The 27405-nt window shown below is 42.1% G+C and overlaps 1 protein-coding gene across 1 annotated transcript; it reads left to right on the top strand.

The window, feature by feature from the left end:
- On the top strand, positions 1-27405 carry LOC111961704 (whirlin-like). Its single transcript, XM_070439471.1, has 7 exons — positions 1-207; positions 690-911; positions 13523-13594; positions 14442-14985; positions 15182-15339; positions 15870-16055; positions 27223-27405. Exons 1-7 carry the CDS (start codon positions 13-15, stop codon positions 27403-27405), a joined length of 1560 nt encoding a protein of 519 aa, XP_070295572.1. The 5' UTR covers positions 1-12.

Raw genomic sequence — 27405 nt, 5'->3', positions numbered from 1 at the left:
TTCTATAAGGGTATGGCTGGCTCCCAGGTGACCCTGTCCAGCCTGGTGAACCAGAGCAGAGCCGTGCTGGAGGAACAGGCCCGCCACCTGCTGACGGAGACAGAGAGGCAGACCATGGGCTACTACGTGGAGGAGTACCGAGACGGACACATAGAGGTGGAGCAGCTGGTCTTGGCCCTGTTTGAACTGCTCAACACACATGCCAAGGTGAGGAGTGAAAGTGTGTGTATTGGGAGATGTGAGAGGATGATGTGTGTGTGTGTGCGTGCGTGCGTGCGTGTATTAGTTGGTGTGAGGTGCATTATGTATTGGGTTCTTGTGTTCTCTCACTTCGTAATGCTTATGGTGATTATTTGCCTTTTCTCTGTACATCCATCACTTGGATGACAAGTTTTGTGAGACTTTCGATGATTTATGTTAAGGCTTTTGTGGATGTTCAGACTTCTGTTTTTACCCATTATATTATAAAGCTGCTTGGCTTTCTGTCTATGCCCTAGCCCTCCACCTCATATAGAGCAATGATTTATCAAATATATTGAATTCACAATTCACAAAGTGCTTTACAGTGTTCTTCAGTTGCATTCTGCATTCCCCATAGTCTCCTAATGCATGTTTTAGACTGATGCCTGTTATATCTCCATATAACTCTTGAACCCTGTCTCCCTCCCCTTCCCCACCCTTCCTCTCAGTTCGCCCTGCTATCAGAGGTGCGTGGCCTGGTAACTCCCCAGGATCTGGAGCGTTTCGATGGGATGGTGCTGCGCCGCGGGATCCAGGCTTTGGAGGCTCGGCAGGGGTGTGCCAGTGCAGCCGCCCTCCACTCTGACTCCATCTCTATGGTCTCCTATCCAGATACCCCGGCCTCCTCGTCAGCCAGCTACATGACCTCCACCACCCTCAGCTCTGCACGGGTAGGCGGCTGGGTTGGAGTGGACCCACTCTCTGTCTGTCTCTCTCTATGTCTGTCTGTCTGTCTTGTCTGTCTACCTGTCTGTATCACTTTCTGTGAAAGTCTGAGTCATTCATCTTTCCCAGTTGTCACTGATGCCTCGAAGCAGACCTCTTGGAAGTTGTCCCTGTTTGATGAGTTGTAGAGGATAGAGCCGTTACGGACGACGTTCCTCAGAATGACCAGCCCTGCATGGGGCAAGGACAGGGGATTGGGAGGACAGAGGGGCTACGTCCCAAATACCACTCTATTCCCTATATAGCGCACTACTTTTGACCAGAGCCCTAAGGATCCTGGTCAAAAGTAGTGCACTAAATAGGGAATAGAGTGCCATTTGGGACGTAGCCAGGGATAAGAGCGTTGTGTCCCTGCTGAGTTGGAAAGGGCCTAAATCCTCCACTACAGATGAAAGAGACTTATTTATCTAGGAACTTCTTCTGTTTAACCCCGACTTCCCCTCCCTTTTCAACACCACAGGAAAGACTGCTGTGGTTGATAGATATGATGGAGGTAGGAGTTGTTGCCAATACTCTTCTTTTGCATCAGTTTGCAGTGATGTTCTGCCTTTATGTTTGAAGTAAATACTGTTTGGAGTGCTTTAGTCTGCATTCACTTATCAGGTTGCATAAAGCCAATGCAAGTCATTTCCTCTGTTGGTTTGTGTCTTGTACTTACAGTATATCCAAGTGTGACTGTCTTTTTGAACATTTCTATGTATTTGTGTATGTGTATATGTGTGTGTGTGTATGTGTATGTGTGTGTGTGTGTGTGTGTGTGTGCGCATTCGGTGTACATGAGCCTGCATGTGGGTGTGTGCTTGCATGCATGTGTGTGTGTGTTTCCCTATTCACAGTGCATACACACACATTGTCATGCAGTGTGTGTGTGTGCTAGTGGCCTGGTGACTCTCCTATTCCCGACCTTAATTTGTTAGTCACATTGTCTATAATTAGATACATGAAGCTTATAGGCTGTATGTTGCCCTGGAAGACTAAACAAACCCTTGTTCACCAGAATAATGTCATAAATGGCTAGAATGAAATAAATGCTTCAATATAGTTGACATCTGTAAAGTTGTCTTTGTCATCTCTGCTTCCTTCATGCAGTTAAGACCTTTAGGGACCAAAAAAAAGGGAAAGAATGTTTGACCGGTTGTAAGGAAATAGAAAGCTGTGAAAATGATCCAATATGTTTCTGATATGATTTCAGTGCAGCTTGGATGCATATTTTATATGGTTGAAATACTATCAGCTTTTATGATGCTGATAAAGATAGAACCTCTACAGACTGGTCCGTAACTGCGCATTCGTATTTGCTCAAGATGCTGAAAGAAATGACTCCTATTTCTCCACTCCTGTTTCAGAAGCAAAATTTACTTTTGCATCCACTCAGTTCAAGAACAAGCAAACGTATTAACCCCTGGCATGTCATGCAAAATTCAAAGCTGGGCTGTACAACATGAAAAAATGCAGGGAGCTTGGGTCTAGAAAAGACTGGATGGATTAAACTAGCAAAAGAGTGGGTGAAAAGTACAGTAACATCCTCAGCCTCCGACGTAAAAAACGACAACAAAGAGCCCCCCGAAAAAAGGTTTTTGAAGATGCCCGAACCAAAGCACATTTAGTGGCAGTAAGCATTGTAGACAAGGGTAGAGGACACCCAGGTTATAGTTAACACTCAAAATGAAAAAAATAGACAATACTGTACAGCCAGAGTCTTCAGAACAGCTTTTCAAGGAGGCTAAACATCACAGCCACAGGCCCGCTCATGGCTTTGAGCAAGACATTTACTGTCAGGAGTTAAATGGACGAGACATGGTGAGAGTCATCGTGGGAGGTTTTGAAAACTAAGTTAGGAACTTATTTTTCCTTTAACTTCACAGTACAGAACAAGTTTGTAATCTGAATATGTGCTTCATAATATCACATAGGCAGGGAGACTATATATTCTCATATGTGTTCTGCTTTAGCCTACCTTGATTTATTTTAGTAGAGGTTATCTTCCCAAATTGTGATATTTGTTCTACTGCTACATTGATGTCTTGAATATTATATGAAATTCAGGTCTTGTAAGAACTCAGCTGAGTATGTGTGCATATGCATGTGGCGGATATTCTGCAGTGACGTCTAAAAATGTAGCTGTACATTGATGTCTTGAAAATTAGCCTATAAGAAATTCGGACTTGTGTAAGCCCTAATTTTCTTAATTAGTTTGTTTCGTGCATTACTACACACACACGGGTAGAACTTTTGGAATACGAATCGCTGGGTACTCACCATCCATCCTACCTTCCCCGAATTCCCTGAAAAGCAGAACAATGGACTAGCTTCTTCGGCGAGTAGCCGATCTGCTTGGGAGTCCTACCGGAGAGTAGGCTGGGCAGGGTCTTAGTGAGTGACACTGGGCATCCCGCCCTCCATTACCCAGCATACTACTCGCTAATGTTCAATCATTAATGAACAAACTTGATGAACTCAGAGCGATGATCCCCTTCAAGAGGGACATCAGGTCCTGCAACATACTCTGTTTTGCAACATACTCTGCAACATACTCTGGGTAAAAATAAAAAATGTGCTTCTGATGAAGAGCTAGAAAAGTAAGTAAATAGCCCTATCAGACTGAAAGATAATTTTGTCAAACTTGTGGGGCTCTCCATGTTCATCAGGTGCTCATTTAAAATATTTGCTGCTACTTCACTCAATCCCGTTTGAAAAGTATCCCTTCCTAGCTGTTTTTACATTCCCTGAGACCACCCAGAATATTCCCAGATGTTCATAAAATGGTCACACGTCTCTCGTTTCTGCATCACCAACTTGTGTGTGAGGCAAAAAGAGTATGCTGACTGCGGTTCAATTCGGTGCAGCCAACAGCAGAAGTCCGGAGGACCATCTCACAATGGTGCTCCTTTAGCAGGCTAAAGTTAGATCAAAGATGAGTCAGTCTTGGAAGATCACATAATGATTAAATAGTGTTCTACATAACATAACCAAATGTTATGCCAAATTATTTTATTCATGTAGGCTACACTGTCCCGCAAATGTTACGCAAAATCATCCTGTTGTCCCACAATTGGGTATTTTAAATGTGGTTACCCTAATCACAAATAACATAACCAGCACTGCCATCACCCTCTTTTAACACTTCACTAAATCTTTCCCAAACATTACTTCTCTGGCCTTCCCTTCTCTTTATTTTCAACTCTCCATTTTGCTGCTTTTCTCTTATTGAGTTAAACTAACAGATTGTCCTTATTGTTTCTGCCCATTCCCTAAAGCCTTTGGCTATTGGCGTGTAGACTATTTGGTGCACATACAGTTCCGCACTAATAATGCCAGATAGCTTAAAAATAATGAAAGGTAAACCTCAACGTAGCCTATAAATTGGACAAGAATGATAAGTCACCTACCTGCCCTTCATCCACACAATATATCATGACACTAAACCCGCCCGCCCCGCAGATACAGTGCCTTGCAAAAGTGTTCATCCCCCTTGGCATTTATCCTATTTTGTTGCATTACAACCTCTAATTTAATGGATTTCTATTTGGATTTCATGTAATGGACATACACAAAATTGTCCAAATTGGTGAAGTGAAATGAAAAAAATTACTTGTTTCAAAAAAAGACAAATATTAAAACGGAAAGGTTGTGCGTGAATATGTATTTACCCCTTTTGCTATGAAGCCCCTAAATAATATCTGGTGCAACCAATTACCTTCAGAAGTCACATAATTAGTTAAATAAAGTCCACCTGTGTGCAATCTGTCACATGATCTCAGTATATATACACCTGTTCTGAAAGGCCCCATAGTCTGCAACGCCACTAAACAAGTGGCACCACCAAGGAAGCGACACCATGAAAACCAAGGAGCTCTCCATACAGGTCAGGGACAAAGTTCTGGAGAAGTACAGATCAGGGTTGGGTTATAAAAAAAATATCTGAAACTTTGAACATCCCACAGAGCACCATTAAATCCATTATTAAAATATTGAAAGAATATGGCACCACAACAAACCTGCCAAAACTCACAGACCAGGCAAGGAGGGCAGTAATCAGAGAGGCAACAAAGAGACCAAAGATAACCCTAAAGGGTCTTGCAAAGCGGAGAGGGGAGTATATGTCCATAGGACCACTTTAAGCCGTACACTCCACAGAGCTGGGCTTTACGGAAGAGTGTCCAGAAAAAAGCCATTGCTTAAAGAAAAAAATAAGCAAACATGTTTGGTGCTCGCCAAAAGGCATGTGGGAGACTCCCCAAACATATGGAAGAAAGTACTCTGGTCAGATGAGACTAAAATTGAAAAAACCCAACACCTCTCACCACCCCAAGAATACAATCCCCACAGTGAAGCATGGTGGTGGCAGCATCATGCTGTGGGGATGTTTTTCCATCGGCAGGGACTGGGAAACTGGTCAGAATTAAAGGAATGATGGATGGCGCTAAATACAGGAAAATTCTTGAGGGAAACCTGTTTCAATCTTCCAGAGATTTGGGACGGAGGTTCACCTTCCAGCAAGACAATGAGCCTAAGCATACTGCTAAAGCAACACTTGAGTGGTTTAAGGGGAAACATTTAAATGTCTTGGAATGGCCTAGTCAAAGCCCAGACCTCAATCCAATTGAGAATCTGTGGTATGACTTAAAGAATGCTGTACACCAGCGGAACCCATCCAACTTGAAGGGGCTGGAGCAGTGTTGCCTTGAGGAATGGGCAGAAATCCCAGTGGATAGATGTGCCATGCTGATAGAGACATACCCCAAGAGACTTGCAACTGTAATAGCTGAAAAAGGTGGCTCTACAAAGTATTGACTTTGGGAGGGTGAATAGTTATGCATGCTCAAGTTCTGTTTTTTTGTCTTATTTCTTGTCTGTTTCACAATAAAAAATATTTTGCATCTTAAAAGTGGTAGGCATGTTGTGTAAATCAAATGATACACACCCTCGAAAAAATCTATTTTAATTCCAGGTTGTAAGGCAACAAAATAGGAAAAATGCCAAGGGGGTGAATACTTTTGCAAGCCACTGTATAAGTGAGGGTCCTGCGGGTTATGAGTCAACCTGTGCATCACTAGTGTGTTCTGTCCTAATATGTGTGCTGGTGCTTGGTAGTGGCTGTTGTTTCAACAGGAGTCATTTCAGACAGACAGACTAAGCTGCTGCTGTCCTGTCCACTATTGATGTGTCTCCTCCTGGAGAAGGAGACTTAAGTACACTTACGTTCACGTAACACACACACTCAGAGGCACACGTAAACACATGCGCACACACACACTCAATACTCTCTGGACTCAGAGAACAAGCTGACAGTTGAGAAAAGCTGCAGCAGGCTTACCATACATAGGACACGATGGACCATGCCAGACCTTCACAAGTCACTTCTCTGTCTCAGCATGGCCCCTGGATGGTATGACCAGGTGTGTGTGTATGTGTGTGTAAGTGTATGTGTATGTGTATGTGTGTGTGTATGTGTGTGTGTGGTCTGGGCTGTGCCCTTGCTTATAGTTGTTGTTGTTTGCAAGTCACAGTTGAATGCCGCTGTTTTGGAGAGATTAGCGAGGTGGGATGGTTTTAGTGGGGGATCAGAAAATGTGGATTAATCAACTAGACACATACACAGTCACAGTCACATACCCAAACACAGACACACTTACAGCTGATTACGTGTGCACACACAAACACTCTCTCTCCGTCACACAAACACTCACTCTACCTCTCTCTCTCTCACACACATGTACACACAAACACACGTGTACTAAGTAACAACTATTGCAGCTGGGGCGCAACTTTGGTTTCAGAAGTGGAGGGGACAATCTGGTGGTGGGTCTGGGGGTCCCTCAGAATTTTTTGGGCCCATTTAAAGCCAATTTCCTGCATTTCTACTAGGGCTGTCGACGACATAAAATCATCTTGGTCGACCAAGAGTAGTCTTTTCTTTCGAACAATCAGTCGAAATTTGAAAACTTGTATTTTTCTATATATATCATCTTGAGTATATGTACTGAACTTGTCTGATGCTTTGAGCATGCTGTTTTATTAAATAATTAAGACACACAAATGACTCGAGGGAGCCAGAGAGCAAGATAGCCTGACCAGAAGAAAAAAACCTCTTCCTGATGCTGCTGCTGGCCTTTGCAAATTCTGCCTTTACGTTCCTGAAGTTGCCGGTAATCTGCAATCTTTTTTATTTGGAGTGCCAATTTATCTTACCATTTCTAACAATCTGCTTGCCAGTTATGATTTTCATATGCACATTTCTATAGAACAGTTTCATTTTTGTATCTCAAAATCATTGTCTGTGGTTAATCTACATTCTAAAAGTAACTTTTATTGCCAACTATGTAAAAATAGCCTACATAAAGCCAAAAACATTACAGCTTGCAGGTAGAAAATATTCTATAAATCCCATTGGCTATGCATGGCCTGTCTGCAATGAACTTGAAATATTGTATCAACTATCAACTGGGTTGCCCAAAACAATATATAAAATAGTCGGCATCCTCAGAGTTTTGCGCACCAGTGAGCTCAGGACAGACACAGCTGTAGACTATTTGTGCAAGGGATAAGTAATCAGGTATTTTATGACGTTTCCATTTGATCAGAGCATTACATTTTTCCCTTTCATGCCAAGTGGTTATCGAAAAGGAGAGAGCTGGAAATATTGTTCTAATACTTTGAGGAACTATTGTCACTCAGTTGATTCTAAAACCATACTTTGCTTACTTGTTTGTGGTGAAGAAAAAATACTTTGAGAAGCTCCACAGCTCATTAGTGGTGGTGAGTTAAGACAATCAGAAATACTATCAGACATCCCAAAATGGGCACATCTATAGGCCTACATTTGCGTGCAGGCCAGGTAGACTAGTTCTACTACTAAATGCGTAATCAGGTGTGCGTCCTTGCTCAACGTTGACAGGAGCATTTCAAACAAAAGACGACCAATAAATTGACAAACCTATAAATGGAATGAAATAAACAAAAATGTATTTCTCAAGTGTAGCATAAATTGTGAGTTCTGCTAAACACGTGTCCAATTCGACAAGGAGAACAGTAAATAACTAATAATATAGTGAATGCATTAACAGAAGATACCGTAACACACATTTCAGATGAGAAATGAGAATTCATGTTAAATTTAGGCTACTACTCGTGATTGACTGATTTATTTAGAATTCAAGGCATATTTAACCAGCATGGCTACTACAGCATTCTGCAGCGATATGACATCCCATCTGGTTTGCGCTTAGTGGGACAATAATTTGTTTTTCAACAGGACATTGACTCAACACACCTCCAGGCTGTGTAAGGGCTATTTGACCAAGAAGGAGAGTGATGGAGTGCTGCATCAAATGACCTGGCCTCCAATCACCCGACCTCAACCCAATTGAGATGGTTTGGGATGAGTTGAACCACAGAGTGAAGGAAAAGCAGCCAACAAGTGCTCAGCCTATGTGGGAACTCCTTCAAGACTGTTGGAAAAGCATTCCAGGTGAAGCTGGTTGAGAGAATGCCAAGAGTGTGCAAAGCTGTCAAGGCAAAGGGTTGCTACATTGAAGAATCTCATATTTTTGGATTTGTTTAACACCTTTTTGGTTATTACATGATGCCATGTGTTATTTTATGTCTTCACTATTATACAATGTAGAAAATAGTAAAAATAAAATAAAAACCCTTGAATGAGTAGGTGTGTCCAAACTGGTACTGTAATTAATGGGTAATTTATAGTCACAGCAAACAATGCACACAATAAAGTTATGAAACAATGAATACCCACGAAATGGCGGGAGATGTCTCTCTCCAGAATGTGTTGTGTCTTGTGCATCTGAGCCACAATCCCCATATTCTTAGACCATGTCATCCCTGCGGCCTCCTTATTCGATTAGTCCACTGAGACAGGCATAAAATCAGACAGGTGTCTCGTGTGCCATGAAGAAGAAACATATCTGCAGCTGCTAGACTAAAGAAATGTTGTTTAAGACAGACCCCTTTTGTCATACAGTATTCCATATAAGGCACGCAGACCTTATGAAAGTTGTACAGTATACCTTTAATCTCGTAATAAACCAAATCTAGTGATACATAACTTGATATTTCTGTCATCCATTGAGACATTGAGGGAGGATAATTAATGGCAATGCATTTCTTAGCTGCTAAGTTAGTTTCTCCTGAAAACGTTATTCAGTATCAACATTTCCAAGCAAACAAAAACAAGGAGAAGGGAGAATCTATAGACATGCTGAGATAGACAGAATTCAGCCAGCCTTTACAAAATCATAACATGCAAATACAGTTGAAGTCGGAAGATTACATACACTTAGGTTGGAGTCATTAAAATGTATTTTTCAACCACTCCACAAACTTCTTGTTAACAAACTAGTTTTGGCAAATCGGTTTGGACATCTACTTTATGCATGACACAAGTTTTCCAATAATTGTTTACAGACAGATTATTTCACTGTATCACAGTTCCAGTGGGTCAGAAGTTTACATACACTAAGTTAACTGTGCCTTTAAACAGCTTGGAAAATTCCAGAAAATGATGTCATGGCTTTAGAAGCTTCTGATAGGCTAATTGACATAATTTGAGTCAATTGGAGGTGTACCTGTGGATCTATTTCAAGGCATACCTTCAAACAATGCCTCTGCTTGAAATCATGGGAAAATCAAAAGATATCAGCAAATAACTTAGAAAAAAAATTGTAGACCTCCACAAGTCTGGTTCATCCTTGGGAGCAATTTCCAAACGCCTGAAAGTACCATGTTCATCTGTACAAACAATAGTACTGTTACGAATCCCTTTGGGCCGGCAGTCTAGGTGGGATGGTAACGAGACCCGTAACTCATGCAAATTATAGTAGTGAAAACGTAACAGTGAGAACAAACAAACTATAGACAACTAAATTACCGTCAAACACTCATGGTTTATTTGGTAAACACACAGTAAAGAAGGGGGGGGGGGGGGGKRGSAGGAAAAGGGGCTGAGCTGGACCCAAGGAAAGAAACAAATATCCAAAACCACCCCTAAGCTAGATTAGCCTATTTCAATACAGCTAACTAACTAACCAAAAATACAGTGGGTGGTCCACCCAGTTCTAACTAGTGTTCTTAGACAAAGTATACCTACAGGTAGTGTATGCCCATGGGCGACACGTCTTGGTACCTCCTTTTCCCACCATCAAACAAACAGTCAAACATCATAACAAAACCATACTCACAGGGTAACGGACAAAGTGACATGTAGTTGCAAAAACACAAGAGATCTAGAGCGAGACTGCATGACAGAGAGATCGAGCTTCAGAGAGAACAGCTGCCAGGGTTTTTAAACCAAGGGAAAGGGGTTGTGATAGGGTAATGGAAACTGGAGGAGGTGTGTCTTCTGATTAATGACTGATTGGTGACTGATTGGGAATGATGATTGCCACCTGTGAGGGGAGAAGGAGAGAAAAGAAATACACACACAGGATACACACACACACAGGATACCTGTATCCATAACAAGTACGCAAGTATTAACACCATAGGACCACGCAGCCGTCATTCTGCTCAGGAAGGAGACGCGTTCTGTCTCCTAGAGATGAACGTACTTTGGTGCAAAAACTGCAAATCTATCCTAGAACAACAGCAAAGGACCTTGTGAAGATGCTGGAGGACACAGGTACAAAAGTATCTATATCCACAGTAAAACGAGTGCTATATCGACATAACCTGAAAGGCCGCTCAGCAAGGAAGAAGCCACTGCTCCAAAGCCACAATAAAAAAGCCAGACTACGGTTTGCAACTGCACATGGCGACAAAGATTGTACATTTTGGAGAAATGTCCTCTGGTCTGATGAAACAAAAAATAGAACTGTTTGGCCATAATGACCATTGTTATGTTTGAAGGAAAAAGGGGGAGGCTTGCTTGCAAGCCGAAGAACACCATCCCAACCATGAAGCAGCATCATGTTGTGAGGGTGCTTTGCTGTAGGACGGACTGGTGCACTTCACAAAATAGATGGCATCATGAGGGAGGAAAAGGATGTGGATATATTGAAGCAACATCTCAAGACATCAGTCAGGAAGTTTAAGCTTGGTCACAAATGGGTCTTCCAAATGGACAATGACCCCAAGTATGCTTCCAAAGTTGTGGCAGAATGGCTTAAGGACAACAAAGTCAAGGTATTGGAGTGGCCATTACAAAGCCCTGACCTCAATCCCATAGAAAATGTGTGTGCAGAAATGAAAAAGTGTGTGCGAGCAAGGAGGCCTACAAACCTGACTCAGTTACACCAGCTCTGTCCGGAGGAATGGGCCCAAATTCCCCCAGCTTATTGTGGGAAGCTTGTGGAAGGCTACCCAAAATATTTGACTCAAGTCAAACAATTTAATGGCAATGCTACCAATTACTAATTGAGTGTATGTAAACTTCTGACCCACTGGGAATGTGATGAAAGAAATTAACGCTGAAATAAATCATTCTCCCTACTATTATTCTGACATTTCGCATTCTTAAAGTAAAGTGGTGATCCTAACTGACCTAAGACAGGGACTGTCTTAGGGATGGGATTAAATTTATCAACCTTTGATACCGTTTGGAAATCAATTTGAGGTATGTCAGACTGTCTTAAAATAGTTTCAATCTTTGAAGCTTCTGGCTTGTCCAGTGTTTGCTGCACAGAGAGAATAAAGTGTTGCATCTGCAAAATTTCACCTCAGCACCGTCACATACTGGTCTTCCCTGGCTGTCTGAACCTGTCACCATCTGATCCTGCTAAGACATGATGAGCATAGTATTATACCAACTTCTTATACCATGTCAGTGTGAAAAGTAGATAATTAGCTAGGGAAACTGGCAGATCAATAACCTTACATTGCTAAACTGACTCTAATAAAAACTCACATTGTGCTGTCAAAAAACTTCAGAATATCGGACTTTAATCATTTGGCCGCTGGGGTCATCGTTGAGTTAGCTAGTTAACGTTAACCAACTTTTGGCAAGCTCTAGTAGTAATGGTACATCAACTGATGAAAACTAGCCAAGTTAATTTACTTCTGTTGAAACTGGACAAAAAGTCTATAAAACATTTCATACACACAACAGCTGTTAGATACAGCTACCTGACAGATAGCAGATAAAGCTACCTGACAGATACAGCTACCTGACAGATAGCAGATAGAGCTACCTGACAGATACAGCTACCNTGACAGATACAGCTACCTGACAGATAGCAGATAGAGCTACCTGACAGATAGCAGATAGAGCTACCTGACAGATACAGCCACCTGACAGATAGCAGCTGCAGACAGCAGCACTGTGCCTTTCAGAAGCTTTGCCTTCACACAGCCTGTCTGCACGCTCTGTGGTGTCCACGCGGTCCTAAATCCAGCTGGCTGAAATTGCCAAATAGCCTACCCGACCACTCTGAGGCGTCCGCATGGTCCTAAAGCACACCAATGCCGCTTTTGGTATCACAGTGCAATGATAAAACCAGGGGGGACAAAAATGCAATTTTAGAATGTGGGAGGTCATGTCCCCGCCATCCCCAGTGAAAGTTGTGCCCCTGTATTGCAGTAAATTAATTGCCGGTAAGTACTCCCCATGCCGGCAGTGAGCGTTTAATTAGACTGAAATGATGGGGCTTTTGTTTTGGTACAGGCAGAGTTTAATGAAGGGGTATGCTCTGAACTCACTAAACAATCAACAGTGAACAACAGTTCATCCTCCATCATGCAGATATCTGGGTTTCTGTCTTTGTGTTTGTGCTGTGGGATGTGCGCCTTATGTGAGTCTGAGTACCCACTGTAGTATTGCATTCCAAACTTTGAGATTCAAAGGTGTAATATAGACATTTAGAGGTGTGTGTTCAAGTTTCAGATTTTAAGTTTTGATGTCAAATGCACAAGTACAGTGAAATGCCTTTCTTGCAAACTCAAAACCCAACAATGCAATAATCAATAACAATGTATTACTAGAAAAAACACACAAGAAATAAGAATAAGAAATATGAAATACACAATAAAGTAAGTAAGTAAGTAAGCATACTATATGCAGGAAATATTTAAAAAGTCAGTTCCAATACAGAGGTGTGTAGAGTCACTATAAATGTATGTGCATTATGTGTGAGTGGTGAGAAAATTATGGAGTGCGTGCGTGCTTGTGTGTGTGTTGGAGTGAGAGTGAAAGTGTGTGTGAGTGTGCATAGAGACAGTGCAAATACTGAAATATTTGTGTGTGCATGTGCGTTTGTGTGTGTGTGTGACGAGTACCCACCTGTAGTATTGCATTCTAAACGTTGAGATTAGAATGTAGATTTACATTTATTTAGAATGATTAGTATATTTTAGAACGATATTGAGTTATTTATCCTCCCTCTTAGAGATGACACAACTCCTAAGAAATGCGATTTGGACTAAACATTTGCTTTAGGATAAATAAGCAGCTGTTCCTTGTAACCTCCCTCTCTCTCTCACTCTCTCCCTCCTCTCTCTTCTCTTTCTACCCTCGTCTCCCCCCTATTTTTCCCTCCTCTCTCTCTCTCTCTCTCTCTCTCTCTCTCTCTCTCTCTCTCTCTCTCTCTCTCTCTCTCTCTCTCAGAATGACAGTATGGTGGACAGTAATGGGGAGGAGTCTCAAGAGAGTCTGGATGTACTGCCTGACGTCTCTCTGGTGAGCCCCGCAGTCAGACCCAGAACCATAACCTCATAAAGATGGACAAAGCAGAGGTTGGAGGGAGGGAGGGATGGAGGGAGAGGGTAAAAACAACACAGCTGGAAATGAAAGAGCGACAAGAAGAGGAAGCAACGGATATGCAGTTTGAACTCTTATAGCCTTCATCCCTTATTTATTTCTTTCCTGTGGAGGAGTCTGTTTAGAGTTAGAGGATATTAGTGCATACATTTTTCCTCCGCTTCCTCTTCCTCCTCCTCCCTCCTTACTAAGGAGGAACTTGCGCTCTGTCTGACACCTGAGGTAAAAGCTCTAATCAGAAACACACAAACACAAACAAGAATACCTACCACAGTTACCAGAGCAACGGTAACCGATGTCGACAGGAGGCTGTGTTGGTTCCAAGGCGATGTAATGTGGGACACAGAAAGCAAAGACCTGACGAGTGTTAAAAACACCTCAACTCCATTCAGCCAGAACATATTTGTGTTGGTTTTGATTGCTTTCTCTTGCTTTTTTTAAACCCATGAATCACTTCATTCATTCTCTCCCCGCTCCTGTTGCTGTTTGCATTGTTCATTTCTCAGTTGGTTTTGGTTGGAGGGGAGAGCTTGTTGCCGGGGACACAGCGGACTGGGAAGGTGTAACCTGAGGTTACACAAAGACCATGTTTAGCTGTGAGGCTCAACTGAATCCTGGCCTAACTGAATGAGTTGTGTTGAATTCTGAGGCGTGACAATTGGTAGTGTGTGTGTGTGGAATGATGAGATTCCAGATATGTGCTGTAGTATATGAGTGTTTTGTGGGATGAAAGGAATGTGATCTGTTTGTTCTCCTCTTACCTTAGGATGAGGTGCATTCCACATCCGAATCTCCCCCCACCTTCAAACCCCCATCCCCTCCAGGGCTGCAGAGGCATCCCAGCAGACGAGACCAGGTCAAAAAACGCCCTTCCTCCAAATCCTCCTATTCTGGACTCTACTTCACCGCCCCTGCCCATAACCCACCCAAGGACCAGAGGGGGGACCGAGGGTCCCCCTCCTCACCCAAGGTCCCCCTCCAAAAGGATTTCTCCGTCCCCCATAAGAGGGACCCCTCTGTCCCCCATAAGAAGGAGATGGCAACTGCCAAGTTTTCCATGGTCAACAAGCACGCCATAGGCCCCTTCCCTAGAGTCCAGTCCCCTACTAAGACCACCAAACCTGCCGCCCCCTCCTCATATCTACCACCTCCCCATCCACTCCCTGCCCCATCCACACCCCCTCCCCTTCCACACAGCCCGGACAAGGCCTCCTCTGGCTTCAACAAACAGCACTTTGTCATGGTGGAGGTCCACAGACCCAATGCAGAGTCTGGCGTCAACGAGGTGCGGTCCCTGCCCCAGTCACGAGGTAAGAGGCATGGAGGGAGTAGGTTGGAGGAAAAGCTAGAGTTGGACTCCGAAACCATGAGACCAGATTTGGACGCGAAGGATTGGTTCCACAAATAAGAGGAAGTGCATGTTTATGTGTAATCATGGGTGTATGTATTTCTGCCTGACTGTGTCCCTGTGCCGGTCTCTAACCTTCTGCACCCATCCCCTCCAAGGTGCCACCCTGTCCCAGCTGTCAGACAGTGGACAGACACTGAGCGAGGACAGCGGGGTGGACATTAGCGAGTCGGGGCGAGTCAGCAGGGAAAGCAGTCCAAACATACGCCCCCCACGAGACCCCCAGGGGGCAGGAGGGGACAGCACCTCCAAACCGGTGAGGAGGACACACCAGCGGGGAGAAAGACGACACAGAAAGAGAAAGAGGGAGATGTATGGATGGATGAATGGATGGATGGAGCTGAAAGTGAGGGATGACAAGAAGAGAAAGACAATCAGAGCTGGGTTGTTCTCTGTCACTGCTCACTCTATCTGAAGCTTGTTCTCAATCCTAACTGTCCTAACTTCTTTCTGTTTTATTCTTTCTTTATGCACATACAGTTTTTCTTTCTTTGCTCATTGATACATTTTTGTCCTTTCAATGATTTCTCATCTATTCAATCACTTCCATCTCATCTCATACTGCGCTAGAGGTCTCTTGTTTCCTCTGCCTGTCCCTTTATGCTTATTGCTGATTAGTGGTTAGGTGGTGGGAAAATTGTTGATTGGTTCCAACCTTTATGGGTGGACCAATGTCTAACAAAGGTGCAAAAGAAAAGAGTTCATGGGTCTCCAGGGTGAATATTTGAGTAAAAAGCTGAGTTATATTATGCCCCCTCTCTTCTCTCTCTCTCTCTCTCTCTGCAGCCGGGTCTCTTGGAGCCCACCTCCACACTGGTGAGGGTGGCAAAGAGTGCCAGTACCCTGGGCATCGCCATCGAAGGGGGTGCCAACACTCGCCAGCCCCTGCCACGCATCGTCACCATACAGGTGGGTCTCAAACAGCCTAAAATACCCTTCATGCCCCTCACCCCTCTCACCCTCCCTTTTCAAGTAATCTCTGAAATGACAGCTTGCCAGACAATCTCCTGCACCTGTCAGAATTGATCTAGCCATGGTATTCTGTGTTCTGCAACTCTGCACAGTCATTGGCCCGTGCCGCCTCCTCTTCCACACATGGCTACACAACACAGCCTCTGTCAGATCAGTCTGTGGTTTCACACTGGAAGAGAACTCAAACTGAGATCCCTGGCTGCCATGCCATTGTTCCTCCACTCCAGAGGACTGGCAGATTTACCAGGGATGATTATAACCTTTAGAATAGACTCTATCGCAGGGCTCTGACGCCCAGAGGGCCTGAGACAATGCGACAATGCTAGGCAATTATACATTTTATTTGTCACATGCGCCGAATACATCCGCCATACTAGGCGGTGATGCAACCAGTCAAGATGCTCTCAATGGTGCAGCTGTAGAACCTTTTGAGGGTCTGAGGACCCATGCCAAATCTTTTCAGTTTCCTGAGGGGGAATAGGCGCTGTCGTGCCCTCTTCACGACTGTCTTGGTGTGTTTGGACCATGATAGTTCGTTGGTGATGTGGACACCAAGGAACTTGAAGCTCTCAACCTGATCCACTACAGCCCCATTGATGTAGTCCACGATCATCTCCTTTGTATTGATCACGTTGAGGGAGAGGTTGTTGTCCTGGCACCACACTGCCAAGTCTCTGACCTCCTCTCTATAGGCTGTGTCATCATTGCCGGTGATCAGGCCTACCACTGTTGTGTCATCGGCAAACTTAAGGAAGGTGTTGGAGTCATTCATGGCAATGCAGTCATGGGTGAACAGGGAATACAGGAGGGGACTGAGCATGCACCCTGAGGGGCCCCCGTGTTGAGGATCAGTGTGGCAGATGTGTTGTTACCTACCCTTACCATCAAGAGGTTTCTGGGATAATGGTGTTGATGTGAGCCATGACCAGCCTTTCAAACCACTTCATGGCTACAGACGTGAGTGCTACGGGTCGGTAGTCATTTAAGCAGGTTACCTTGGTGTTCTTGGGCACAGGGACTATGGTGGCCTGCTTGAAACATGTTGGTATTACAGACTCGGTCAGGGACAGGTTGAAAATGTCAGTGAAGACACTTGCCAGTTGGTCAGCGCATGCCCAGAGTGCATGTCCTGGTAATCCGTTTGGCCCTGCGGCTTTGTGAATGTTGACCTGTTTAAAGGTCTTACTCACATTGTCTACGGAGAGCGTGATCACACAGTCATCCAGAACAGCTGGTGCTCTCATGCATGCTTCAGTGTTGCTTGCCTAGAAGCGTACATAGAAGTAATTTAGCTCATCTGGTAGGTTTGTGTCACTGGTCAGCTCGCGGCTGTGCTTCCCTTTGTAGTCTGTAATAGTTTGCAAGCCCTGCCACATCCAGCAAACGTAGGATTCAATCTTTATATTGACTCTTTATCTGTTTAATGCTTTGTCTGATTGCATAGCGGGATTTCTTAAAAGCGTCCTGATTGGAGTCCCGCTCCTTGAAAGCGGCAGCTCTACCATTTAGCTCTGTGCGGATGTTGCCTGTAATCCATGGCTTCTGGTTGAGGTGTGTATGTACGGTCACTATGGGGACGACATCATCGATGCAATTATTGATGAAACCAGTGACGGATGTGGTGTATTTGTAACAGGGTTATATTGGTGATTCCCCTTGCCACTTTATTGTTAAGCCAATGGGTTTTTGGTTTTAGTTTTGTCTTGCCTTCACCTACTCAACATGGCATCTTATTGGCTGGTTTGCGTAGCTTGCTTACGAGGGAGGATGTTTCAGTTAGAATCGTCCCAGTGAACAAGCACCAAACCAGCGGTAAGTTGTTGGTTGCAAAGCCCTGTACGTCAAAAGTGATTTTTATACTCCCAAGTGATGATTTAAATCTACAATTTATATACATTTGCTTGTAAATGTTATTCGAACCTCACACATAAGATGCAGCGTTTTTTGGTGAATATTTATTGTGCATTTTGTTGTAGCGAATTCCCGCCAATACTAGCTAGCAACCTACTGTGTCTGGTGGGGGGGTTCGTATATTTTGTACAGTGCGTGAGTGCAGAGTTGGATGGTGAGCCGTGCATTGCATGACGTGCAATTTTGTGCTGTTTCTATCGGGTACATTGTTCAAAATATTATATTGTAATTGTTGTATTATTTTGGTAACTACATTGCCCAGTGAACAAGCACCAAACCAGCGTGCGTGAGTGCAGAGTTGGATGGTAAGCCGTGCATTGCATGACGTGCAATTTTGTGCTGTTTCTATCAGAATAAAGCTCCATGACTGGTGCTACAAGTTGGAGTTCGTGTCGATGATTGATTGTACACAACGCAAGAAGAGTACTGTTACATATTCCTCAATGCCATCGGAAGAATCGCGGAACATATTCCAGTCTGTGCTAGCAAAACAGTCATGTAGCTTAGCATCTGCGTAATCTGACCACTTCCGATATGAACGAGTCACTGGTACTTCCTGCTTTCGTTTTTGCTTGTAAGCAGGAATCAGGAGGATATAGTTATGGTCAGATTTGCCAAATGGAGGGTGAGGGAGAGCTTTGTACTCGTGTCTGTGTATGGAGTAAAGGTGGTCTAGAGTTTTTTTCCCTCTGGTTGCACATGCTGGTAGAAATGAGGTAAAACAGATTTAAGTTTCCTTGCATTAAAGTCCCCGGCCACTAGGAGCGCCACCTCTGGATGAGCATTTTCTTGTTTGCTTATGGCCTTATACAGCTCGTTGAGTGCAGTTTTAATGCCAGCATCGGTTTGTGGTGGTAAATAGACAGCTACGAAAAATATAGATGAAAACTCTCTTGGTAAATAGTGTGGTCTACAGCTTATCATGAGATTCTCATACGAGCAAAACCTTGAGACTTCCTTAATATTAGAGTTCGTGCACCAGCTGTTTTTAACAAATAGACACAGACTTACCAGAGGCAGCTGTTCTATCTTGCGAATGCACAGAAAACCCAGCCAGCTGTATGTTATCCATGTCGTCGTTCAGCCACAATTCTGTGAAACATAAGATATTACAGTTTTTAATGTCCCGTTGGTAGATTAGTCTTGATCAGAGATCATCCATTTTATTATCCAATGATTGCACGTTGGCTAATAGGACTGATGGTAGAGATGGATTACCCACTCGCCGTCGGATTCTTGCAAGGCACACCGATCCCCTATATCGCTGTCTCTTCTTCATGCGAATGACATCGCGTCCGACTTGTTAAATAAAAAATCTTTGTCCAGTACGAGGTGAGCAATCGCTGTTCTGATATTCAGAGGCTATTTTCTGTCAAAAGAGACAGTGGCAGCAACATTAGGTACAAAATAATTTACAAATAACACAGAAAAACACACACAATAGCACAATTGGTTAGGAACCCATAAAACGGCAGCCATCTCCTCCGGCCCCATTATTTATGCGGCATGTCCGTATTTTAATGGTATGCTTGCGAAAAACCCCTGCAAAGAGGTAGGGGTTTACATTAAAATATTACAGTAGCCATAGCAACAGGGTCAAAGATCCACCCTGTGATGTTGTGACTAAGGTGTGGCTAGTTCAGTCCAGCTCAGGTAAATATTGCCCTTTACCCTTGCCAGGTGCTTTACATGAATGTCTAACTGTAAGAGTACATTAAATGTGTTTTTTGGGTTCCAAGCATCCTTTCATTTGTTTAATCAAGAGGATAAGAGTTGATCCTGTTCTATCCCTTTACCTGAAGGAGTACATCCACTGAGAGCAGTGACTGTTATGTGAAATAAAGGGTTGGCTGAAGGCCACATCTAAGTAAGAACTGAGGATAATACCACCGTACCTGGCTGTAGCTCTGCTCTGTTCAGGTCTGTCTGTGTCTCTTTTGATTAACCTAAAGAGTGAGGAGAGAGGAGGGCTGGGGAGGGAGCTGTGCTGTTCTGTGGAGTTCAGAGAACCACTGAAAGCCCTCCCGCTCAAAAGATGCTTTGGTGAGAGGCTAATGAAAAATAAAAGAGCCGCTGATTGCGAGGGGAGCGACAAAGGCTCTGACCGGGAAATCAGCATATTCAAAATCAAAGAGAGCAATGGAGGGAGGGAGAGAGGGAGCTAGGGAGGGGAGAGAGATATACAGAAAGATGGAAGAGAAGATGGTACATTGTGTTAATAATAAAGGGGATTCAGACTGAGAACGTTTGCAGAGAAGGGAAGGTAGGGGAGGAAGAGAGAGAGAGGGAGGCAATCGAGCGAGTGACAGACAGGCGTGAGAGGTTTTAATTCCATTGCTATAGCTCTCCTCATCAACGGGTGGAAATGCACAGACAAAAGGCATGAGCCATGAGATATGGACGTGCTCTTTTCTCTCATCCCCCTTTCTCTTTATTCATCTGTTTTCGCTTTCCGCTATCTTAGGAGAGACAGGAACAAGGTATCCGAGCGCGCTCGCCAACCAGGCTGATTTTCATATCAATGTAGCGTTGCCACGTACTGTAACCCTGCCAATAACATCACAGTGTCTCTAATCAGTCACAGGTGATAGGGCCTCGTCAGCATCCTAATTGGTTAGGGCGTCGGATGGTCCTGGCCCAATCACAACCTCTTCCGTTCCACTGTATGTTCCAATGTACCTCTAATAGTTGTCTTATATCAGCTCGCTTGCGCTCAGATGAGCGGGGTGGAAATATTTGAGGTGTGTCCTTTAAAACATTATCCAAAGTTCTAATTTCAGGCAGTGCTGATAGGGATATTTAAGACCAACTAAAAGCTGGTTTTAGTGGTAACGCAGTTGGTAATGGCATGAATTTAGACAGTGGAAGCGCAGCCTATCCAGCCGTGAGGCACAATGCCCATATGCGCATAGAACAAGAGTAGCCTAATGTGCTTTTGGTGCCTGTATACTTTGTATTTAGAAACATAAAAACGTATATTTTTTCCCATTTTGTTTTATTTTATTAAAAACCAAGCATAGCCTCCCCTCATTTCAATGAAGGCTTTTGATGCCCGATGCAATTGCGAAGTAGTCAAGACTGTCGATAAAGGGTTTGCCTCCTGAGACCGCTTGGAAGTAAATCTTAATCACCAAAGCTTTATTAAAATATCATCACCAAAGCGTTTTTTAAATATCATCACCAAAGCTTTCTTAAAATATCATCACCAAAGCTTTATTAAAATATCATCACCAAGCCTTTATTAAAATATCCCATCACCCAAAGCGTTTTTTAAATATCATCACCAAAACTTTATTAAAAACATCCTCACCAAAGCTTTTATTAAAATATCATCACCAAAACTTTATTAAACATCCTCACCAAAAGCTTTATAAAAATATCATCACCAAAGCTGTATTAAAATATAATCACCAAAGCCTTATTAAAATATCAACCCAAAGCTGTATTAAAATATCATCACCAAAGCTTTATTAAAATATCATCAACAAAGCTGTATTTAAAATATCATCAACAAAGCTTTATTAAATATCCTCACCAAAGCTTTATTAAATATCATCACCCAAAGCAGTTTTAAATATCATCACCAAAGCTTTATTAAAATAACATCACCAAAGATGTATTAAAATATCATCAACAAAGCTTTATTAAAATATCATCACAAAAACTTTATTGAAAAATATCATCACCAAAGCTGTATTAAAATATCATCACCAAAGCTTGATTAAAATATCTTCACCAAAGCTGTATTAAAATATCATCACCAAAGCTGTATTAAAATATCATCACTAAGCTTGATTAAATATCAGCACTAAAGCTTTTTTTAATATTCATCACCAAAGCTTTATTAAAATACCATCACCAAAGCTGTATTAAAAAAAACATCACCAAAGCTTTATTAAAATATCATCACCAAAGCTGTATTAAAATATCCTCACCAAAGCTTTATTTAAAATATCATCACCAAAGCTGTATTTAAATATCATCAACAAAGCTGTATTAAAATATCATCACCAAAGCTGTATTAAATATCATCACCAAAGCTGTATTAAAATATCATCACCAAAGCTGTATTAAAATATCATCACCAAAGCTTTTATTAAAATATCATCACCAAAGCTGTATTAAAGATCATCACCAAAGCTTGATTAAATATCATCACCAAAGCTGTATTAAAATATCATCAACAAAGCTTTATTAAATATCATCACCAAAGCTTTATTAAAATATCATCACCAAAGCTGTATTAAAATATCATCACCAAAGCTGTATTAAAATATCATCAACAAGCTTTATTAAATATCATCACCAAAGCTTTATTAAAATATCCTCACCAAAGCTGTATTAAAATATCATCACCAAAGCGTGTTATTGAATATCATCACCAAAGCTTATTAAAATATCATCCACCAAGCGTATCAAAATATCATCACCAAAGCTTTATTAAAATATCATCACCAAAGCGTGTTTTGAATATCATCACCAAAGCTGTATTAAAATATCATCACCAAAGCTGTATTAAAATATCATCACCAAAGCTTTATTAAAATATCATCACCAAAGCTTTATTAAATGTCATCACCAAAGCTTTATTAAAATATCATCACCAAAGCTTGATTAAAATATCAGGTTTGAGAGGAATAACACAGTGAGCTGACGTTCTCTTTTTATCTATGCATTGTAGGCAGGCCCACATTATTTTAGCCATACAGGTCCCGTTTTTGATGTACGTTAAACCCCCGCCATGATGTAGGCTACATGTCCATGCCCATCATGAAACGAGAGATACCGGTGAACCTCGTAATTAGAAGTTATCTGCAACCTGTAAAAATCGCTAGTTTTCCGTTTCATATGTTGAAAACCTAAGCCTTCCCTTAGGCCTACTATAATGAAGGTTGGTTCAACAGCAATGTGTGTCTTTTTTATCTTGGCGATTTTATGATATCATTCATTACATTTTACCTTTATTTTTACAGATTGCTTATTTTTCGTTTAATTGTATTATAACCAAACATAGAATGATTCACCTTCTTGGTTTTATCGTGACAACGTCTGTGGTGCGCTTGCAATGCAACTTCTGAAGATGTGTGAATACGATCTGATCTATTAAATAGTTCCGATTATGTTCAGAAAACACAGGCCTATTTGGGAGCACTATGACAGTGAGTGGACATTCTCCCTTTCTCTTTATAGTGGATCTTTATCCAGCTACTGTGAAAAGTTTGGATGTGCGTAAAACCCTCCACATTGTCTACATTGTTTTAATATTAGATGCCCACGGGGAGAAATGATGGTGCCAGTAAGTGTGACATAGCCTATTTAAAACAAGTTGTTTCGTTTTGTTTAGTATTTGATTAGAATTATTATTATTACTATTTTTACACCTTATCAATAATTCATTTAATCATGCTTATTTACAATATTTGCCATGTCCATGCTCAGCCATAATATAATTTACATTAGGCCTAGCCCCTGTATCAGTGTGAATGCTATTAAAGCCATACAATTAGTTAAAACAATGTGTACTGCAAATGGGTCAACAAATTTAGCAAAGACAGGTCTACATTTTGTTATTACGTTTCAGTAAGCCATTTAACAAACTCTAATGAACTAACATTGGAATTGGAGTTGATTCCAAGGCAACACATAAAAGACATAAATACACAACTTGAAGCAACCACATATTTCACCATTGAGCATGTTCTGATTGGCTAATGAGGGGCCAAGCCTCAACACACCCACAACATTTTTAATAATCAAAACCCTGACCTTACGCTCAATACCAACAAGTTTGCCGATAATTGTGATAGTGAAAATAGCACAAATATTTCTGACATGACCCTGAACCTATAACGCTACCGCCTGCGCTTAGATTTACCATTGCGTTAGGTTTGTTAAAATAGAGCCCTATGTTTCTGGCTCTTCTTGAATGATTACTTACTCACACCATACTCACACTAATACACAAATAAAGTATTCACAGCCATCCACAATTCCTAACAGATTCATTTAATTCAGGATTATATACTTTTGAATCAAATCTTCAATAGATGCTCCCTGGCCCTAAACAGCACCAACATAGTCTTATAGTAAGTAGTAGCTTTAGTTTAGCCTGATGTCTTACAAGATGTAGAAATCTGAAGCATCCGTTTAGAACCAAATGTTTTGGTGATGATATACCATCAACAACATAGCTCGGGCAATAGGAAGCTCTCTCATCCATTTATTTGCAGATGATACAGTCTTATACTCAGCTGGCCCATTTGTGTTAAATGCTCTACAACAAAGCCTTCTTAGTGTCCAACAAGCTTTCTCTACCCTTAACCTTGTTCTGAATACCTCCAAAAACAAAGGTCATGTGGTTTGTTAAGAAGAATGTGTGATTACTACCTCTGAGGGTTTAGGGCACATACAAGTACTTGGGAATATGGCTAGACGGTACACTGTCCTTCTCTCAGCACATATCAAAGCTGAAGACTAAAGTTAAATCTAGATATGGTTTCCTCTTTCACCCCAGCTGCCAACTAACCCTGATTCAGATGACCATCCTACCCATGCTAGATTACGGAGACATAATTTATAGACCGGCAGGTAAGGGTGCTCTTAAGCGGCTAGATGTTCTTTACCATTCGGCCATCAGATTTGCCACCAATGCTCCTTATAGGACACATCACTGCACTCTATACTCCTCTGTAAACTGCCCATCTCTGTATACCCGTCGCAACTGGTTGATGCTTATTTAGAAAACCCTCTTAGGCCTCACTCCCCCCTATCTGAGATATCTACTGCAGCCCTCATCCTCCACATACAGCACCCGTTCTGCCAGTCACATTCTGTTAAAGGTCCCCTAAGCACACACATCCCTGGGTCTCTCCTCTTTTCAGTTCGCTACAGCTAGCGACTGGAATGAGCTGCAACAAACACTCAAACTGGACAGTTTTATCTCAATCTCTTCATTCAAAGACTCAATCATGGACTCTTACTGACAGTTGTGGCTGCTTTGCCTGATGTATTGTTGTTTCTACCTTCTTTTCCTTTGTGCTGTTGTCTGTGCCCAATAATGTCTGTACCATGTTTTGTGCTGCTACCATGTTGTGTTCCTACCATGTTGTTGTTATGTTGTGTTGCTACCATGCTGTGTTGTCATGTGTTGCTGCCTTGCTATGTTGCTGTCTTAGGTCTCTCTTTATGTAGTGTTGTCTCTCTTGTTGTGATGTATGTTTTGTCCTATATTTATATATATTTTGTAAAAAATAAAAATTAATCCCAGCCCCGTCCCCGCAGGAGGCCTTTTGACTTTTGATATAAAAATAAATTAAATAAAGTGGGAGAAGATGGAGCTAGATGAAACTTGGCCGACATTCTGCTAATTGTCTCATCAATGAAACATTCGATCTCAATACAGTTTTCTGTTCCCAAAACTACAGTCTGTTACGAACAGAGTCACAGTTTTGTAGACTTGACCCTTTGCCAAAATTGCGCAAACGACGCAAACGTCCCACCGGCCAATAGCCAGGGAAAATACAGCGCGCCATATTCAAATAACATGATATAAAAATCAAACTTTCATTAAATCACACATGTAAGATACCAAATTAAAGCTACACTCGTTGTGAATCCAGCCAACATGTCAGATTTCAAAAAGGCTTTTCGGCGAAAAGCACAACACTAAACAAACAGAGTAGCATATTTCAACACTGCAAGCACGACACAAAACGCAGAAACAAAATATAAATCATGCCTTACCTTTGACGAAATTCTTTTGTTGGCACTCCAATATGTCCCATAAACATCACAAATGGTCCTTTTGTTCGATTAATTCCGTCGATATATATCCAAAATGTCAATTTATTTGGACCGTTTCATCCAGAAAAACACAGCTTCCAACTATCGCCACTTCTCTACAAAATATATCAAAAGTTACATGTAAACTTTACCAAAACATTTCAAACTAATTTTGTAATACAACGTTAGGTATTTTTAAACGTTAATAATTGATCAATTTGAAGACGGGATGATCTGTGTCCAATACAAAAGAAAACAAACTGACGCAACTTTTTTCGTAACGTGGCTCTCTCAAAAAATTTACTTAATGTGACCCTCATTTACGATAGCCCTACTTCTTCAGTACACAAAGGAATAACCTCAACCAATTTCCAAGGACTGGTGACATCCAGTGGAAGCGGTAGGAACTGCAAGCAAGTCCATTAGAAATCTGGTGTCTCTAAGATAACTAATTGAAAAGACAGTGACATCAAAAAAATAACAACTCTGAATGGTTTGTCCTCAGGGGTTTGCCTGCTACATAAGTTCTGTTATTCTCACAGATATGATTCAAACAGTTTTAGAAACTTCAGAGTGTTTTCTATCCAAATCTACTAATAATATGCATATCTTATATTCTGGGGATGAGTAGCAGGCAGTTGAATTTTTGCATGCTATTTTTCCGAAAGTGAAAATGCTGGCCCCTGCCCACAAGAAGTTTAAGAAGGAGAAGGCCTTCACAGAGAAGGCGTTCCCTAACGGAAATATGCAAATACATGCTAAAATAAGGCAATAGGATCTTGCTAGCTCGTGCTTGGCTTTGCCCACCTGCTCGCTTGTTAATTTGCTCCCGTTGGAAACGATGCCGGTGATATATCTTGGGTTAGTTACCAGTATCTTTGGTTTTACTCTTGTAGTTTCTTTAGTCTCTCAGGTCATCACAGTCCATGTGAACGGTCCAAATGAGATGGCTACCTATATGTATATATCTACCTCCATTCATTCGTACCCCTGCACATCAACACAGTACTGGTACCCCGTGTATATAGCCAAGTTATTGTTACTCATTGTGTATTTATTCATCGTGTTATCATTTTTTCTCGTTTCTTTCTTCTATTTTTCTCTCTGCATTGTTGGGAAGGACCCGTAAGTAAGCATTTCACTGTTAGTCTACACCTGTTGTTTACAAAACATGTGACAAATAAAATTTGATTTGATTTGAGCTGAGGGACGTGAACAGGGGTGAGAGATGAGATCACAAAGGTCCTTTTGCTTCCTGGTTTATTAGTAATTGTAACGGTGACGATGCGCCAACGAGTGTTTGTCGTCTGTTTGTGCTCTCTTTATCACAAAGAAATGTTCTAGGTCTTGCTGTCTCTCTCTCTCTCTCTCTCTCTCTCTCTCTCTCTCTCTCTCTCTCTCTCTCTCTCTCTCTTCTCTCTCTCTCTCCTCGGGTTCTCTTCACTCTCTCTACTTCTCTCTCTCTCTCTCTCAGAAGGGCGGTTCGGCAGACAACTGCGGGCAGCTGCAGGTGGGTCAGGTAATCCTGGAGGTAAACGGGGTTTCCCTGAGGGGCCGGGAGCACAGGGACGCAGCGCGCCTCATCGCTGAGGCTTTCAAGACCAAAGAGAGAGAACACGTGGACTTCCTGGTCACGGAGTTCAACGTGGCACTGTAG

This window comes from Salvelinus sp. IW2-2015, linkage group LG4q.1:29, assembly GCF_002910315.2.
Source record: "Salvelinus sp. IW2-2015 linkage group LG4q.1:29, ASM291031v2, whole genome shotgun sequence".
Lineage (NCBI taxonomy): Eukaryota > Metazoa > Chordata > Actinopteri > Salmoniformes > Salmonidae > Salvelinus > Salvelinus sp. IW2-2015.
Note: the sequence above shows the minus strand (reverse complement) of the source record. Positions and strands in the feature narration are given on the sequence as shown.